We start from the raw sequence: 18,042 nt of genomic DNA on the forward strand, positions 1-18,042 counted from the left end.
TTTTGTAGCTGTCAAGTCATTTCATTTTTGTCGTCGGATTGCATGCAAACTACTTTAGGGAAAGCACGAATCAGAAACTTCCCAAGTGTAAAAGAAGGTCCGAAGGTTGCTGCTGCAGACTGATAAGCAGTTTCATGTGCAGGTGAGGCTGGTTCCCTCATTATTTTACAACAAACGGCGCAGGCATAAAATCTGAAGTTGAATCCAAGTGTTGAATTAGTATTTTACAGCCTTTAATTGTAATTTTTTAGATAAGGACCAATGAGATGCCAGTGTGTCACAAGACTTAAACCAAAATAAACCTTTCAGAGAGTTGGCAAAAACATCAGGAGTGGCCAAACAATCAGCAAACTGGTTTATTGTTTGAAGAAGGATTGCAGCGACCAGCTCAGCAACACCAAAAGACCTGAAAAACTACAGGGTCACTGGTGTTTATTGATAACGTAACTACTGATAGAAGCAGCAAGATGAATTGAAGTGTATGGGACTACTTTCCCAAAATGATCAGATTGAGCTTCACAATTCAAAATGATAATGACCCAAAGCACACTGTTAAACCAACACAAGCCAATTTTCTTAAGCAGTTTTTTTTTAAAGCAAAGGCAGGTACCTGATTTTAACCCAACAGTACATCTATTTCACTGGCAGAAGATATCAAGAGGCGAGACACAGCTGTTGGTGATGTTCATGGGCTTCAGTCACTGACTTCAGTCACTGACCGCAAAGGGTTTTCATCCAACTGTTTAAAAACTATCCTTATATTTATTTTTATCACATATTGATTGTTTTGATTTCTAGTTTTGCAAAGAGGAAAAAACTACAAAATATATGTTGTTGTCTAACAAATTATGGACCTAACTGTACCTGGAATGCCCTCCAAGAAAATGCGAAGGTCCATTTTGGTAGAGAAAATGAATGTGGCTTGGATACCTGCTCAGTATGGATGTAATAAACATGTTGCTTTGTCTCCAAGTTTTGAGTTACTCATTCTGGCCACTGTCACCTTGTTGCTAATGCCCAGATACTGATTCTGTAGATTCTTGCTTGTTAGTGCCAATTAACAGAAAATGCTAAACTTTTTTGGACTGTTGATCCACACAGTGGGCCACAAAATTTGACAGACTTTCAAATTTGTCACAATTCATTATTTGATGGTTGTAAACATGTTAATTTCAGCTTTGAGGCGTAGTATTTTAACACGACACATTTACATTAACACTGGAGGAACTGCAGCCACAGAGGCTGCTGTTTAGTAAAATGTAATGACTGTGACACCGAGCTGCTTCAGATAAACTGAAAATTTAAACAAAAACGCTTTTAAACGCAAAACATTTCATTCAAGTCCAGGAAAAACACTGTTGCACAACTTGAAGTTGAAAACAATTAAAATGTTAAGTCTGCTTCCAAAATAGTTTATATAAACTCACCGCACATCACAGGGAGGCTGTAACGTGAAACGTGGAGTATATTCAACTGACATCATCTTCCAGTCCAGTCACGTCTCCACTGGTTCCCTCTAATTTTACATGTCACAGCCATCATCAGGCGACTCATCCTGAGTGTTTCATAGCAACAAGAAAGGGCTTCGCTACCCTGTATCTTTCTTAATGTTAGTAAGAAATCAACTCACCGGTTCTCTTTCTCGAATTTAAAAAGTTTTCTGACTTTTTTTAAGCTGCAAGCCAAACATGAACAGCATGTACCTCAGAGCCCCCAACAGTGTCCGACATGGCTTTGATTATAATTTGAAATGGCAAAGAGAAGTGAGACACAGTTGGGTGTCCAGTTTGACTAACAAATTTCCTTCAGGGGAAACCCTTCACTTTCAGGCCAGACAGTTACATAATTCTACATTAAGGCTGTTCCATCACCAAGATTTCCCCTTAACTGGGTTCCTCGGTATACTGTAGCTTATCTTATACAGAACAGCAGTGTCAAACCAGTATACATCCATGCAAGAGGATATGAGTAGATAAGACTACTACAGTTTGCTCTCTGTACAAAACATAATGATTTTCTTTCTTTCTTTTGATTGGAGCAAGTTTCCTGCTTAAGGCGAGAGCTTTCCTGTGTGTGTGCAGTCTGACTCTGCGTGTGTGTGTGTGTGTGTGTGTGTGTGTGTGTGTGTGGATGGGAAGAGTGGGAAGGAAGGATGTACTGAGGAAACCTCCTTGCTCTGTTTATTTTCAGAGCTGTGTGGATGTTTGAGAGAGTGGCAGAGAAGTGTGTATGTGGGATGGGAAAGGCAGGTAGAGTGAATTTTGTCAAACAGATGCCTAAATTCTGGGTAAACTGGGCTGAGCTCTGTCCTATTATATAACTCTGTGTGTGTGTGTGTGTCTGTGTGCGCGTGTGTGGTATTTGCCTGGTGGAGCTGAAGCAGCGCTCCACCTCAGTCCGACCAGCTGGCGTCCCAGCCGACACTTCACCTCTGGACCGCTGTCTGAATTTTCTGTTTCTTAACAAACACTCTGCAATTAGGACGCCGTGGAGGAATTTTGGAGCTCTTGGGAACATTTGAGGAATTTACTGCAACACACACTGGACTGTTGGGCAACTTTTAAAAATTATATTGCTCGTTTTTATTATAACACTTTTTCTATATTAAGATTTATTCTTTTTCCCGGTCAAACCTTTGAGAATGAAGAGCAGAAAGATTCCTGCACGTCTTTGCTTAACATACAGGACCTTTTTTATCCCGCATTTCTGTCCGTAAACAGTGATTTTAAAAGTTCAGCTCAATGGATTACGCTCAGTCTGTGTAATTGCTGGGAGGTTTTAGACTTGTCGGTTCATGTTAGCAGGTTGAATTGTTCTCTGGGATTTTTTTTTAAAAAAAAAAGAAGGAAAGAAAGAAAAGGAAAAAACAGGTGTGTGCAGTTGGTGCGGGTGTGTGTGTCCTCCGCTGTGGATGTCCCCAGTGTGAACTGGTCTGGATAACAAGCAGCTGCAACATGTGGTTTTCTGTGGTGGGCAGGAAAGACCAGGTAACTGCTCTTTTTATGTCATTTGTGTTTTTTAAAGGCAAAGAGACTGTTTCTGTCTACTCGCTTTGATGTTATTATGATTTAAAAAAAAAAAAAAAAAAGGTTTGAAAGGTGGTCTGTAAGTTTGCATCCATGTAAACCTGATTTAAGACGGTGTTGCGTTTCATGTACGATAGACTCACTCTGCTAAAATGCTGACCTTATTGGGGTTTTTCCTGGCTCAAATCTCACTGTTTGATATACAAAAAAAATAGTAGGTGTACTTCAGTAAATTAAATACCATCATAATGTACGTGAGGGAGGAAGTTTCCTTTTTCCTTTTGTGCTGGTAACAATCTTTTAGATGGACATGAGTAAATTTAGTTTATTTAGAAGCACATGCTAATGAAGCAGCTGGTTGAATATTCCTGGATTTATCGAGTGCAATGGCCTGCTGGTCCATCACTCTTGACCGTTTGCTGTCAATGCCGTTCTGTCAATGGTTAAACAAAAAAAAAAAAAACGGTGTTTTTTCTTTTTAATAGAAGGGAAAAAGAAAAAAGGGTAAAGTGCTCTTCAGCCATATTTAAATTTGTGGCCTGATTTAAAATGTAGAGTCTAAAAGAAGACTCCTTAATCAGATTTTGCAGAAATCTCCCAAAAATATTTTATTAGACTTGAAGAATTTCTTTTTTATGTGGTAAGTAGGGGGTCTGACAGTTCAGCTCAGTTTAAATGTTAGATAAGAATTCTGGTGTAAAATGGGAATATTAGCTCATAAAATCTGCATGTCGATCAGTGATTGCTCTATTTGAACTCTCAACCTTTACATGTTGGTCATGTTGTTGGAGCCCTTTGTCTCTGTGGAACAAACGTGTGGAGAGCAGATTAGCATCCTTAAAAGTACTACATCAGTCAAACCCACACACGTGTGTTTTATTGTATTGTGTTTGCCTTCCCTCCGGGCAGCTCCCAGCTACAGTTGAGGAAACACTCGCTCCCCTCCTCCTCTTCGCCCTCCTCTCGTTGTCCGTTGGTGTGTTTACTCCTTTATCAGCGAAAGAAAGGAACAGAACATCCTCTCTGTACAGATTTAAAAACACCAAATAATGTTTGTGTTGTGTCGTAATTGAGGATTCCCAGAGACGGGACGGTGTTTGATACAGGAGAGCTTGTCCAATCTCCAGTCAAAAATCTGGTCATTTATACTGCTTTGGTTGATACATCCCATCAACTGTTAAAGTTGAGCTTGATTAACGCTTATGAGGAAATGTCTCAATTTTCAATAATTATATGTGTATATTAAAAATGATTAGATAGTGGAGGTTATAGAATTTGTTCACAATCCTCATCAGGGGTTTGTGGTTCAGTCCGAGTTGATTTAAAATTTCCTGTTTTCAGATAACTGAGTGACTGAATTATTTTGTCAATGCAGGCCCTTAACTACCATCAAAACAGCTAACACACTCGGGCCGTTTACCAAGCAGCTGCCCTGCACCGCTGACTTTTGGAACCATGATGTTCTCTGATGAACTCTATTACTACAATTTTACAAGAAATCTGAAAAGTTAAAAGCCAGAAAGTGTCTCATTCAGGTCTGTTTTGGCAGCAGGTGAGCTACTGTGCTCTCATTGGCAACTTTTGGCCGTCACTCATACCGTCTTCTGAAAGGGGCGGAGCCTGCAGCTGTTCCACTTTGGTCTAAAAGTTCAGACAGTTAACATTGGGGCTCAAAACCAGAGGCGTGATTCAATAAAATGTGTGGTATTTTGGATGGAAACTTGAAATATACATTCTGGAGACGTGTGAAACTAACATTAAAAACTAACATTTAAGCTCATGCCGATGATACGTTGTTATCCCTACATTACTAGGAAACTAATTTATAAACATTTTTTTTTCTTTCAAATGTTTTGCCTTTTGTGTGCACTTGCAGACAGACAGGGAATAGAGGTTTAAACAGTTAAAAGTTTGGCACTTGAACCAGAGTTATGCGGCTTGAGAAATGAGCTATAAACTGAAAAGGAGGAGGATTGAGTCTGCAATGTTTGAAGCTTTAGTTGTGTGTGTTTGTTTGTTAGCTGATGGAAGCGTATTGGAAGTGGAACAATAGCATGAGAGCGTCCCCCTCTAAGGGCTGGAACAATGAAAGGATGTACCGCACGCACACACACATGCATTCGCTTTCCTGTTGGGCAGGAGGTGTTTACGAGGTGTGGAAGGAGAGCGTTTGTTCACCTTGGCGCTCGTTATGAAGTCTATGTAGTCACATTTTGGCACATCTGTGTGGGGAAAAACTGAGCCATACTTGTAAAAGGCTAGGGCTTTTTCATTGTTTCTTTTACTTATTTTGTTTACATTTTTGTAGTTTTGGTGTTATTTCAGCATTTTGCTTTTTTAAAATTTGAATTGCATTTATTTCTAGTGCCTGTTGGATTAAAAACAAAAAATAAATACATAAATAAAATAAAATATTTTTTTGGCAAGTCTTTAGCTTGGTTACTACAGCTTTCTGCATTTACCACGTGATGTATTCAGGCCCCAAACTCCATTTTTATCCTTCTGCAAAATCACTGGAAAATAGTTCATCCATCCTTCAGCTGATCCATCCATTTATCGGTCTTTCCATCCATCGGTCTAACAGCCGAGCCATCCATCCCTCCATCCATGCATCCTCCTGTCAGTCAATCAGTCAGTCAATCAATCCGATCATCTTTCTATCTGTCAGCCGATTCATCCATTTATCTTTCCATCCATCCGTCTGTCAGCCAGTCCGTTCGTCCATCCACCCGTCTGCTAGCTGATCCCTCCATTCGTATATCTGTCAGTGAATCAGTCAGTCAATCCACCCATCTATCTGTCAGCTGATCAGTCCATTCGTCCATCTATCCGTCTGTCAGCGAATCAGTCATGTTCAGTTCATCCATCCATCCGGCCATCCATCTTCCCTCTTAAATGCTGGTTGTCATGTCTGCTAAACTGAGGGTTTTCTGAAGTTATTAGAGGACATTAAATTACTTCAAAGTACTATAATATCATTTAGTGTTAGCTGTGGCTTTGTGTTCCTTGAGGACTTGTTCTTTTTTCTTTCTTTTTTTTAATTTCAGAGTTTTGCAGTTTACAATGCTAGATACAGGCACTAGTTAATACAATTTGCAGTCTCACCAAAAAGCACACCCTACTTCCGGCAGCAATAAAATACTTTTCTGGAGCTGAAATATATGCATCTCACCATTATTTGAGACCCTGAACTTCGTAGATATACATAGGATAATCTGAGATGGACAGAACAAAATCCTTGAACAGTTTTTGAGTTACCAGGGTGCTCTGACCTGCAGATTTGAGCTTCTATTTCACTACTTTCCCATCTTCCATCACTGTCTCTGTTTAATACAGGGGTAAGCAAAAGAAATGTAACCGCAGGTGTTATGGGTTTTTGAGATCAGCCATCATCTTGGCTTGTGGGTTCACCTACTATAAACCTGTTGAAGTCAGCATTTTTGTATTTATTTAACAATCGCAAAGGTTTAGAAATGTCTCTGTACCGACAGGTGCAACAAAATTAAAATCAGAATTGGGAACAAACAAGTGAACAGTCTGTACTTGCCCAGGGAAGGCAAGAGAAGAGACTTAATCACCTAAAAATGATAAAGCATACCTGCGAGGGTGAGCTGAGCATAAATTCCTCTCGTGGATAAGTGGTTTATAACCTCAGTCAAGCTGCGGAAAGGTTGACATGCTTTCAAACTGTAAGCTGTAATTTTGGTATGCCGCCAGCCTGCATTAGCAGCAGTTTGTGTCAGATGTGTATCAGACGTACGTGACTCATGTGTTTCTCAGTGTGAGTCAGCCACAGAATGGCTGAGGAGAAAAATGTCACATCACTTTGAGTCGTATTTATTTTCCTCTCTTCAAGAGGAGTGATTATTACCAGAGACATAAGCGACAAACATGGTGCCTAAAGAGTAGACTAGAAATCTATTGGAGGACTCAGCAGCAGGAAAGTTGGTGGTAGAAGGATAACTTTCAAAGAAAGAAGCAAACGCCTTTTAAAACCTTATTTTTGGGCGAAGACGTTACCTTCATTGCAGAAATAGTTAAAGGAGGATCTCTAATTTTAATATTTTCTCTATTAAATTAAATTATTACGTTGCATTTACCAGATGCGCAATACACCTCATTTATGAGCTGTAGAAATTGTTATATATCACAGCAGTCCTACCTCTATAACAGACAACGCTTTGTTTTTAGTGGGTTATCAGCTCACATTAGACACCCAGGAAGAATGAAATTGTGGGCAGATGAGAGCTTTTCCTTTTGATACTTGGCGTTCTTTGTACGAGCCGAGGATGGGCTTTTCTTCTTTAACAGGTGTGAGTTCAGAGAGATTTTGAGTGTGGAGCCAGCAAGGCCACCCTCGGGGCACTGATGTTCAAGCTCATGTTTGTTGTGTGGCTAGAACTTGTAAGACAAGAGCACCTGACAGGATTACATTGATTCATTGTAGGTTACACTGAGAAGTGTGATGCATAGCAACAGGATTTGGAATTGGCTGAATATTAAAGGCTGGATTTTCCATAAAGGTTGAATTTGGAAGTATATTTAAAAGAGCAGACTTCTTCGGGTTGTTTCACTTTAGTAGAGGTGTGATTTCTTAAAGGTGCGCTTTATTTGGTGTGCGAGGGTTCGTTACAGGACTAAATAAATAAAGGGTCTTCAGATATCTGTTATTCTTATACATCTAAATTTGTGTTGATTTGTCCCCAATGCTTGTGACAAGCAACACACCTCAAAATTAACATTTTATAGCTTAATTGTTGCAACAAACCTGCTGTTTGCACCTGCTCGTGCACATGTTTCAACCTGCCTGTGAATTCGCAGTTGGCCTGCTCGTCTTTTCTGTTTACACAACACAAAGACCGTGACTCGTATTTGTAATCAGTACATTTAACAGAGTTTTGTTTGCCTTTTAGCTTCTTATTAGGATTTAAGCTTATCAGCTAGTGCTCATTTATTTATACAAAAGAATCCACCTGGATAACATCAATCTCTTTTATATTTTTTGGCTGCGGTGCAATTTCTTTTCTAATGTGTCATATTATCTGATGTCTAGCGCTCCATAGCTACACTAGAGGCCAAGCTGAAATGGTTAGAGATGAGGTTTCAGGTTTCAGCACTTCCAGCTCCTCCCAGGTCTTCCAGTACACTGAAGCATAAAAGGAAAAAAATCTCAGTTAATTAGCTGCTGTTTGCGTTTCTATTGACTCACTTGAGTTGGTTTCCACCCAAAAATGCAAAGTATGCACCCTTTTACCTGCCTCTCCAGTCTGAGGCCTTCACAGCATGATAAAACTCTGTTACAACCCCAGCTCACTAGGTTCAGAGGCAAAAAGTTAACCAACCACAAGGAAAGAGGTTTAGACTGAGTCGTTTATTTAATAGATTTTATTAGTAGTCACGTAAAAGGGAACCAGAAGCGTGGAGCCAGGAGGCTGCTGCTCAAGCCAAGCACCAAATAAGTAAAACAAAAGGTGATTGCTAATGGAAGAGTCTTAGTTAACGTGTGCTGTTGTCATTAAGAATAATATTTTGAAAAAATGAACCTACTAAAACAAAAATGACATAGGAAGTAGCCTTCCTAACTGACAGCACTTGGTGTTTGTCACACTACAGTAAAAAATATGATGGCATCCTCATTGAAGTCTTTTACATTTTGAGACTGATTGCAGGTAGTTGTGGTGACCAAGAGGTTACTTAAAGCTTGCGGGTGTTGCGCACTCAACCCTGGGCTGCAACTTTCAGTCACAAGGCACAGGACACCTGTCTCCAAACAAACAGGGTCTGAGTCGGAGTGTAATCCCTCTGTAATCCCCCTTCGCACAGGTTTGCAGATAAGTGCCAACAATAATAATAATAATAATAATAATAAAGTACCTCTCTTTGCAATGGGAGACTCAACCTAACTGGTTGCCAAATGGTTGTATTCTGGGACCAGACCGATTAAGTATGGCAGCAGGTGGGCATTGCAAACAGTTCCAAGTGGAGCGACCCAGGTCCATAATTGCTCTGCTTTTAAAAGTGCTTTATAAATAAACATCAATAAAAGTGTAAATATAACATTTGCAGTGAATAATGTTTCTGCCTCTGCCATTCTTGTGAAGGTCTGCACCTCCACTAATTGCAACTCGTCAGTTGATCTCTGACCTTTACACATCGACTTCCACAGTAGCACATCTCAGCTGCTGTACCTTAACTACTTCCTCAGTCTGTGTGCTGCGTCCTGTACGTGCTGCTGTAGTCAGTTGGAGTCATCAGACACGAGCTGAAGCCGATGCAGCCCTTCTGAACCCCGCTGTACGACCCTCTTATCTTTCCTTAAAAAAAATCCCCAGATATCCTCTAGGGATCGAGGGAATTCCCGCAAATGTCTCTGGGCCTCATTCTGGATCAGTGCATGAAGGCCTGGCTCCGTCTGAAACAGACACTCTTTTAATGTCGCCTGTAATGTATAACAGACATGAGACAGTCAGAATGATTCACTGTTCTCCTCTCATCTTAATGTCAGTCACAGGAAATTCGTGCTTGCATGAATGCAGCCTCATTATTACATACACGCACGCACGCACGCACACACAGCTGAAACCTTATGGCTCAAATGGTTTCAAGGCCTGAGGGTCTGTGCTGGAGAAACAAGAACACAGATCTGTTCACTCAATGTTAAGTGCATATTTAAATGAGCTAGTCATTGGAGTAAAAATAGGGAAAATTATGCACTTTTAAAATATACTAGTAATTATCATGCATAAGCTCTAGACTTCAATAACAGGCTTTCATCCACAGTCCACACACATTTGGGCAAAATATGTGAAAGCTCTGGCATACATTCCTCTCATTTAGAAGACGGGGCAACACAAAGGCCTTTGTTACTTAAAAGCAGCTACATTTCTTTTTTATGTCTCCACATATTCAGAAGTTGTTTCCTTCTGCAGGAAATCATTTATAGTCAACAAACTTCTCAGTAACAGGCACTCTGGTTGACCTGCTAAATTTCGAGGAAATATGAGCTACTTATGGTAATCATTGGGGCAATGGTAAAGTAAGAAATTTTCAATTTGCTGCTTAAAGAGTTAATTAAATTTACTTTTTTTCTGGCCTGTTTATCCAGTGTGCAAAGCCCTGACCTCAGAAAAACCAGATAAATAGGTATGCAAAATAAAAATTTGTTTTTGCTTTAGTTTTCAAATTCATTCTCTGACTTGTGAGTTTTGCAGTCATTGTGACTGCTTTGGTTTCTCTCTGACGGCAACAGTAGAGATGTGAGGGCTTGATTTCATCTCCTTACGTTGGCTTTTTAGTTTAGACGTCCACTTTAGTTCATAAACTTGTGAGTGCAGTAATGCATTGCGGCATTGATGGGCCATTAAAATCCTAAGTTTGTACATGAGAAACTGGGACTGTTGTGGAGAGCCGCACCGTTGAGCTTATGAAGAGCTAAAATTGAAAAGACCGAGCAGAATTGTGTTGGGATTAATGGTGCGGTTCTCCAGTCCACAACTTTAGTGCAGTCTAGCAAAATCAGTACTTGTCTGTGCATGCAACTGAGGATAATGTCACCATAGCCTGCAACAAACCTGAGTGCTAATTCATCGAAGGCCAAGATGGGCTGGTGATGAGCAGCCCTAAATGGGTGAATTTTAGGGTAAACTTTAGCGTTGAAATGTCTCCGTTCCTCCAGGTGTTTGTGGTTTGTTCTGCAGTCCTTGTCTTCTTAACCACAGCTGATGAATCAGTTCATAAAAGTGACCTGCAAGCAGTGAGAGCTGTTAACCTGAGTGCAACCCCTGTTTTTTTTTTTTTTTTTTTTTTTTTTTTTTTATTTTTCTCCATAAGACGTGGCTTCACACAGACACACTGTGCCACGTTGCCAGGTCTGACAAATGGCAGCAATTAGAAGTCTTTTTAATCCACTTCACAGTTTTATGAGTGACTTTATAGTCATGCTGTGATTGTTAATGTGGAGGTTGTGCGTTTGAACCTTTCTTGTGATGTTTTGGGTCGCTTTTAAGCTGTATTTTCTTAAACCTGCTTGAAAGTGTGAAGACTTGTCTCCAGTCTTTTATCAGCAAGATTGTCAGATATGTTTTCTTTGCTTCTTAAAAGAAAAAGAGAACATTTCTTAATTTATCCTCACTTAAGAAAATCCTGAAGTGCTGGCGGTGGAAAATAGTTTCATACTTTGCACAGCACGATCTCTACAAAGAAAGATTGCTGAGATATTTTTATGGTTTCTGGTTCAACAGTTGCACAAACTCCAAGGATAAACATGCCATGATGGTAAAGAAAGCGTGTGATAGCGATACGTCTGATAGCAAGCCAGCGCTCTCCACTTCACAGGAAAACCACACATACAGTCAGAACACATCGACAGAAGCTCTGGGCTTTGTGAGCACATTGACACTGACACTAGCACGTGTTTGTCCTCCCCCCTCTTTCGGTTTGGAAAAAAAATCTTTGTTGCTATGCTTTGTAAAGAAAAGATTTGACTTAAAGAAAATGTTTTGACACAAAATAAATCTGTGCTGAATCCTGTGGAGAGATGTGATTGTTTTTGCTGTAAATATTACAGGCGTACAGCAAAGCAGGGGAAAGTGGGGTGTGGGAGAGAAACACCTTTGAGTGTGTTTGACTGCAGTAAATGTCTTGAAGAGTTTCAGTTTGACATGTGAGTGAACTTGCTATTGTTCAGGAAATGACAGCTTTGCAATCCAGCCTGGTTCTGTTCAGCATCAACTTGTAGATCTAAACGTGTGTTTAAAAACCCGCTGATCCTGGACTCCTACCAGGTCCAGACCTTCAGTCACCGTTTCTGTCTCAACACATTAGGATTGGACTGTATAACAGTTCTTGAGATGGATGCTTTAATTCCCTGACTTTCTTGGCTAAGATAGGCAGGTTGAAAAAAGGCAGGACGGAGACACACTTATGAGATTAAGTACAGCTCTGTGCAAATGTTTAAACCACTTGAGATGTTTGCATTCTTATCCCTCATGCTACAACATCAAGGGAGCATCTGATCGTCTAGAATTCATCATGAGAATGAAACTGTCTTCTTCTTCTTCTTCAGTTTTATTTACTTTATGTAGCTCCAGTTTACAACAACAGTCACCTTAAAATATTTTTTATTGCAGTGCATGGACTCCAGAGTATTAGACAGAAAATCCCAACTATTAAGCAAGCACTTGGTAACAGTGGGAAGGAAAAACTCTATTTTAACAGGAAGAAACCACCAGCAGAATCAGGCTCAGAGAGATGCAGCCACGTGCTGTGACCCTGTGGGGGTTAATAACATGTTGTGGTGGCATTTAAATGCATCTTCTCCCAGCCTGAGCCGGTAGCAGCTCAAATGAGTTCAGGATCACCCGATCCAGTCGTAACTTATAAGCATTATCGGATGAAATGAAAATTATAAATGGACCAGTACTCGTATAGGGCCTTTCTACTCAGTTTGAGCATTCAAAGTGCTTCCCTACTTAGAGTAAATAATTGAAGTAATTGTATGTGTCTACTTTTTGTGTTAGGAGTGAATCGAGTTACTGGAAAAAAACTGAAGCACTTATGAAAACCATTAGCTTTTTCACCCGCAGGTTTATGAACTTTATACTTACTGTGTCGTTTTTTTCTCTGCAGGGTGCTGGTCAGGAGAAGCTGGGCATCTACATCAAGTCTGTTGTCAAAGGCGGAGCAGCTGATATGGTCAGTATGAAAACTACGACGGAAAACAGGAGAAAGAATCAGGATGTGATCATTATGTGTGAGTGTGCGACTGTTTGTGTTTACACAGGATGGTCGTTTGGCGGCAGGTGACCAGTTGTTGAGTGTTGATGGGCGGAGTCTAGTCGGCCTATCGCAAGAGAGGTGAGAAACTTGTACAGCAACATTTTTTAATCCACAGAAATAATTTGGGAAATCCTGAGCACACACGAGCAAATTATAATTACAATTTTATGACATCCGATGATGATTCGCCCCAAAGAAGCAGCAGGGTGTAAATAGTGTTTTTCTTTTTATATATTTAACCACCTACCGCGCTGTAGTGACGCATTTATGGTCACGAGATGATGAAACTGACATTTAATGCTATTTTAAGAGCAGAAAACATTCAGCGACACGTCAGCATGATAATTTACTTTTCAGAAGACCGCATCTCGGAGACCTCAGGGTTAAGACATCCTGAGGTCGTTGCATCCCGTTGGTCCTTGTAAACACACGGATTTTCCAGCACGTCTGGAACATGCAGCTCGAGCAGAAAAAGTGTGTGTGTGTGTGTGTGTGTGTGTGTGTGTGTGTGTGTGTGTGTTTTGGAAACTGCACCAGAGCACGCGGTGGCTAACGCCCCACTCAGATTAATCCTGATATTCCTCTTGCTTGACATGCACAGGCTTGATTTTTAGTGTTATTACCTGCAGTGTGACAACCCAGAGTCAAACTGGATTTACAGATAATTAAGTTAATTGCTTTAGCATGCAGGTAGCAGCTAAAGCAATTAACTTATTTTTCTAGATTTCAAGTTTTTGCCATGGTATCATAGCGTGGTAATCTTAACTCCCAGCAAGTAGAGATTAAGGGATTTTTACCCTTTCTGTCAGACATACATGTGTATGTAAAGCTGTGATGTTTCCAAATATGGATTTGGAGCCTGTTTTCTACTCAGCGCAAAGGGGCTGATGTTACATTCCCAGAATCACTTCCAGTCAAACACTCATGGCTCATTAGCTTCTGCCCTACAACTATTTATAGGATTAGGTTAAAGCTCCATACACAGGGACATGTAACAGATAATAGCAGGCATCCTGTGCGTGTCTGAGTGACACATCAGCATTGGAGCCAAAGTTGGAATGAAGCGTGTCTCTGGTAGTGACAAATATAATCCCTGCCTCCTCTGGTTCATAGTAAAGGCAGCTTGGCATACAGACAGAAGTTTTACCTGTTCTTCCCGTTATTAACTCACAGCAGTGCTTTCAGGGGCTGCAGAGCTGTCCAGACTTCCCACTCAAAATGTATTTATTTGAACAAAAAAAAAAACCCCAATGTGCTCGACCAACAAGCATCAGGAGGCTCTGGTGCATAAGCTTATTAAGACCATTATGTCTACATGATATGAAATTTGTGTTTTAGTGAAGTTCAATCAACATTTCCGGAACTTTTCAGGCAAAACATGAAACACCTTGTGAGAATTTGCTCCTTTTTAACAAACTTTAATGATATTTGAAACAACATTGACAATGAAGCTGAAAGAAAATTGGTACAAAATTAAAATCTCAAAACTTTTATTTTATAATTTAGCATAACTTAGAATAAACCTCTATAGCTCCACCTGGGTGTTAAATACAACCTTGTCTGTCTACACGTTCTTTTACCAAAAAAGGTACTTTGATTTTTTTTATTTTTTTCCAGTCATGTCCTCATCCCGTGTTAGTACCTCATCGTTCTGTGGTCTCAGTCTTATACAATCACATTCTTTTCTATATGTGTCATATCTTAAACGCTTTGCCTTACATAACCAAAATGCCTTGGACATGTTTCTTACTTTTGAAGCTAAAAAAACACCATGCCTTAAGTTAGTACAATACATTCAGATTATATTTATCACGTGGATACAAGGAAACCGCACCATAGCAACTTCAGTAACAAACTAAAAAGAGACACAGGTCAGGTCTTCTTGTCTGACATGCTTTAAATCCCTGAAGTGTTTAAAGTAATCCAAAAAACAAACACCTGATAAACTGCCACTAAATAAGCCAAAATAAACATAACCACAAGTCACACAGTTGAAGTTTGTCTAAGAAAAAACAGCCAGTTAAATTTAAATTTATGTATACATCTTAATTCATCTGATTGTGGTATGAATCGCAGATGCAGATTATAAATTCCTGTTTGCCTAAAACGTTGTAATGTTGTATTTCTACCCTATTTTTTAATTAGGAAACCCTTAGACAGCCACAACCGCGACTCCACACTGGGCTAAGTTTGTCCCAGAGAGTGGGGCTGTGGAGGGGCTGCAAAGAAACTTGACTCAGTGTGTCCCTCTCTAATGTGTGCTCCCCCCTCCCCCCTCTTGTTCAGGGCGGCAGAGCTGATGACGAGGACGGGCTCAGTCGTCACTCTGGAAGTCGCCAAGCAGGGAGCCATTTACCACGGACTGGCCACCCTCCTCAACCAGCCGAGCCCAATGATGGCAAGAGGTGAGCGCACACACAAGAAGCAGGATTTTATTCATGACTAAAAGTTCTGGTGGAAGGTTCTGGATGTAATTTTGGAAGCCCTGATGATTTGTGGAAATCTTTGTGACTTATTGATAACTTTGATGGCTTATTAATCAAATATTAAATCAACTGAGAATTCATTTTGAATTCTGGTTAGTTGTCTTCAACTATTTCAGCCATTATTTGTACAGATAGATGTAAAAACTTGTCTTGGGTTCAACCTTTTCCACACGCATGCTGATTTTTCTCTAATTTTGGTATAAATGTAATATTTTTGATTTTCGCGATTTTGGGGGGGAAAAGATTTTTTTCTGAATGAATACAAAAGTTTTTTTTTCTTTTTTTTTAAGGATTGGTAGTAAGACACAAATGAACAGCGATAAAATGATTAGGAGTTTTAAAAATAATGAAGCCATTTTTCTACCTCTGTTACAATTCATTAACTCAATCAACAACCCTCAGAGGCATTTAAAAACAGCCACAAACATGGCTCTCTAAAGTATTTAAAAGTGGTAATGAATGAACTATTGTTAGTCCCACTGAAGGGTGTGCCAGTAATTTGATGTTGTGGATGATGGAAGAGAAGCAGGCTTGTCCAGACAGTGTGTCCTTGTCTTCTCTGCAGCACAGTAAAAATCCTGCTAGCAGACTGGAGGATATAATGAGAGCTTGTGGCCAGAGCCAGCTGTGTGTGTGTGCAGACACACATGCATGGCAGAGTTTACAGGGTTGTCTGGCTCTGCGCTGGTCTTTGTCTGCTTGAGCGTTGACCCCAGATTCATTAAGGAAGCGTTCTGGCCGGGCCAGTCTGTGGTCCACGATGACGATAAAGGCGTGTTTCTCCCAAATTCCCTCGACCGCAGACTCTTGCACCGCTGACAGAGACGTTTAACAAGCAGACGTCGAAGGACGGTCTTTAGTTACAGGAAACTGGACAAGCTGAGCAGGAGTGTAGATTCTCACAGAACGATGGCGTGAAGCCAGAAGAAGAAACAAATTGGTAGCTGTCCTGTATGGATTTTATATGAACCTATGTTTAAAACACACTTAAATGCCTTTAAATTAGCTTCAGTCACAATTACAGACGCCCCAGCAGGAGATCAGCACTTTGATGTGTGTTTAAAATGGTCTGAGACAACAAACGACTCCAAAAGGTGAAATCAGTTGGGCCCAAACAGAAGCTCGACTAGAACAAGGGCTGACAAACTGCAGCAACACAAAGATTCACTTTTTTTTTTAAAACTGTTTTCCTCTGCTCCTGTTTCTTCTTTCACCTCCAGCGTCAGACCGAGGCCGTGAGAAGAACGGGAAAATGCGACCAAAGAGTGAAGGCTTCGAGCTGTACAACAGCTCGGTGCAGAACGGCTCTCCGGAGAGCCCGCAGCCCGGCTGGGACTCTTACCCTGAACCAAAGAAGATGAGCGGAGAAGACCGGCTCCTGAAGAACCGAGCAGACCACCGCTCCAGCCCCAACGTAGCCAGTAAGACCCGCTGCTTATTAATTATTTATTATAGTGTCATTTTAATTATTCCTATTGTTCTGCCACAAATATAAGGTGAACTTTAACTTTAGTTCTGCACAAAATAATGAAACCATTCCTACTTATATAGCATAAAATCTTTCTGGAAATCATTCATAGTTCAATTATAATACAAAAAAATTAATAAAACAATTGATCCATTGAGCCATCTCTGGTCAACAACGTTTGGTGTGGGCAGTAAAGGAAATAGGAAAAAAAATAAAACCACCCTCATGTTATTCTGTAGCTACTCCACCCTGATTTAGAAACACAGTGGCAGCCAGTTTTCCTGCTGCTGGAAAAATATTTATTTTCAGAAGAAAAGAAAATATTTTCAGCAACCATTTTCATTCTTCTGTTCCTCAGTAATTGTGTATTGCTGAGACTTTTTGTTTTTTTGTTACTGCACTAAAGCAACGGTTTCTCCTGCCTCTGCTTCAGATCAGGGCCAGAGTCCTGCAAACAAATCAGTGTACCCCGGAGGACCTGGCACCAAGATCACCTCAGTCTCCACCGGGAACCTGTGTGCAGACGTAAGTAACCATCAGACTGAATTCTTACCCTTATGGGAAATGTAACAGCAGAGTGACACAACACTCGAGGACACTCTGTATCTTGAGCAGAGATGAGAAATCATTTATCAGGTTTATGGCTTAGACTTGTTTATTCCTGGAAAACCATCTCAAAATATTTTGTTTTTTTCACACGCTTGTTTTTTGTTCCTCAGGATGAGCCCTCCCCTCCCCGTCCAGAGGCCTACCCCATCCCAACTCAGACATATCCCAGGGACTACTTCACCATCCCAGCCTCCAAGAGCCAGGATCGGGTGGTGGGACCAGGGCAGCAGGGGCCCCCACCACACTGGCAGGGTATGGAGGACAGAGATCGCCTCCCCATGGGTGATAACATCCACAACAACAGCATGCAGGTACGGAAGCTTGAGATACTTTTCAGGTACTGTTTTTCTGGGCGTTACAACGCTCTATGAGACCCAAAAAGATTAGAAAAGTTTTATTTTTCATCAATGTGTTTTTCCAAATCACATTTTGGTGACACAGAAATGTTTGAAGCCATCAGCTTGATGGTGTTGGCAAGCCAATCATCATCTCCTTCTCCATCCTTTTCTGGCTGTGAGCTCCTCTCATCTTCGTCCTCCCAGTTTTGAGCATCGTTTGTTCCATCTCTTATGAGTCACCGTGGTTATATCTGCATATGCAAAGGCTTAAAAGGCTTCACAGGCATGAAAAACATGTTTAAACATTACTAATATAAAGCAATTTAAGATAACATAAT

At 40.5% G+C, this 18,042-nt stretch overlaps 1 protein-coding gene across 16 annotated transcripts in view; it reads left to right on the forward strand.

Moving 5' to 3' along the window:
• Positions 1–18,042, forward strand: part of afdna (afadin, adherens junction formation factor a) — a 118,222-nt gene that overhangs the window by 80,277 nt on the left and 19,903 nt on the right. For all 16 annotated transcript variants that reach the window (XM_063494949.1, XM_063494950.1, XM_063494951.1 and 13 more), the window contains 6 exons: positions 12,654–12,719; positions 12,808–12,881; positions 15,090–15,208; positions 16,510–16,710; positions 17,191–17,282; positions 17,477–17,677. In XM_063494949.1, coding sequence (XP_063351019.1) covers positions 12,654–12,719; positions 12,808–12,881; positions 15,090–15,208; positions 16,510–16,710; positions 17,191–17,282; positions 17,477–17,677 — 753 coding nt within the window. The remainder of the gene's footprint in view (positions 1–12,653; positions 12,720–12,807; positions 12,882–15,089; positions 15,209–16,509; positions 16,711–17,190; positions 17,283–17,476; positions 17,678–18,042) is intronic.

Source organism: Pelmatolapia mariae, linkage group LG15 (assembly GCF_036321145.2).
Source record: "Pelmatolapia mariae isolate MD_Pm_ZW linkage group LG15, Pm_UMD_F_2, whole genome shotgun sequence".
NCBI lineage: Eukaryota > Metazoa > Chordata > Actinopteri > Cichliformes > Cichlidae > Pelmatolapia > Pelmatolapia mariae.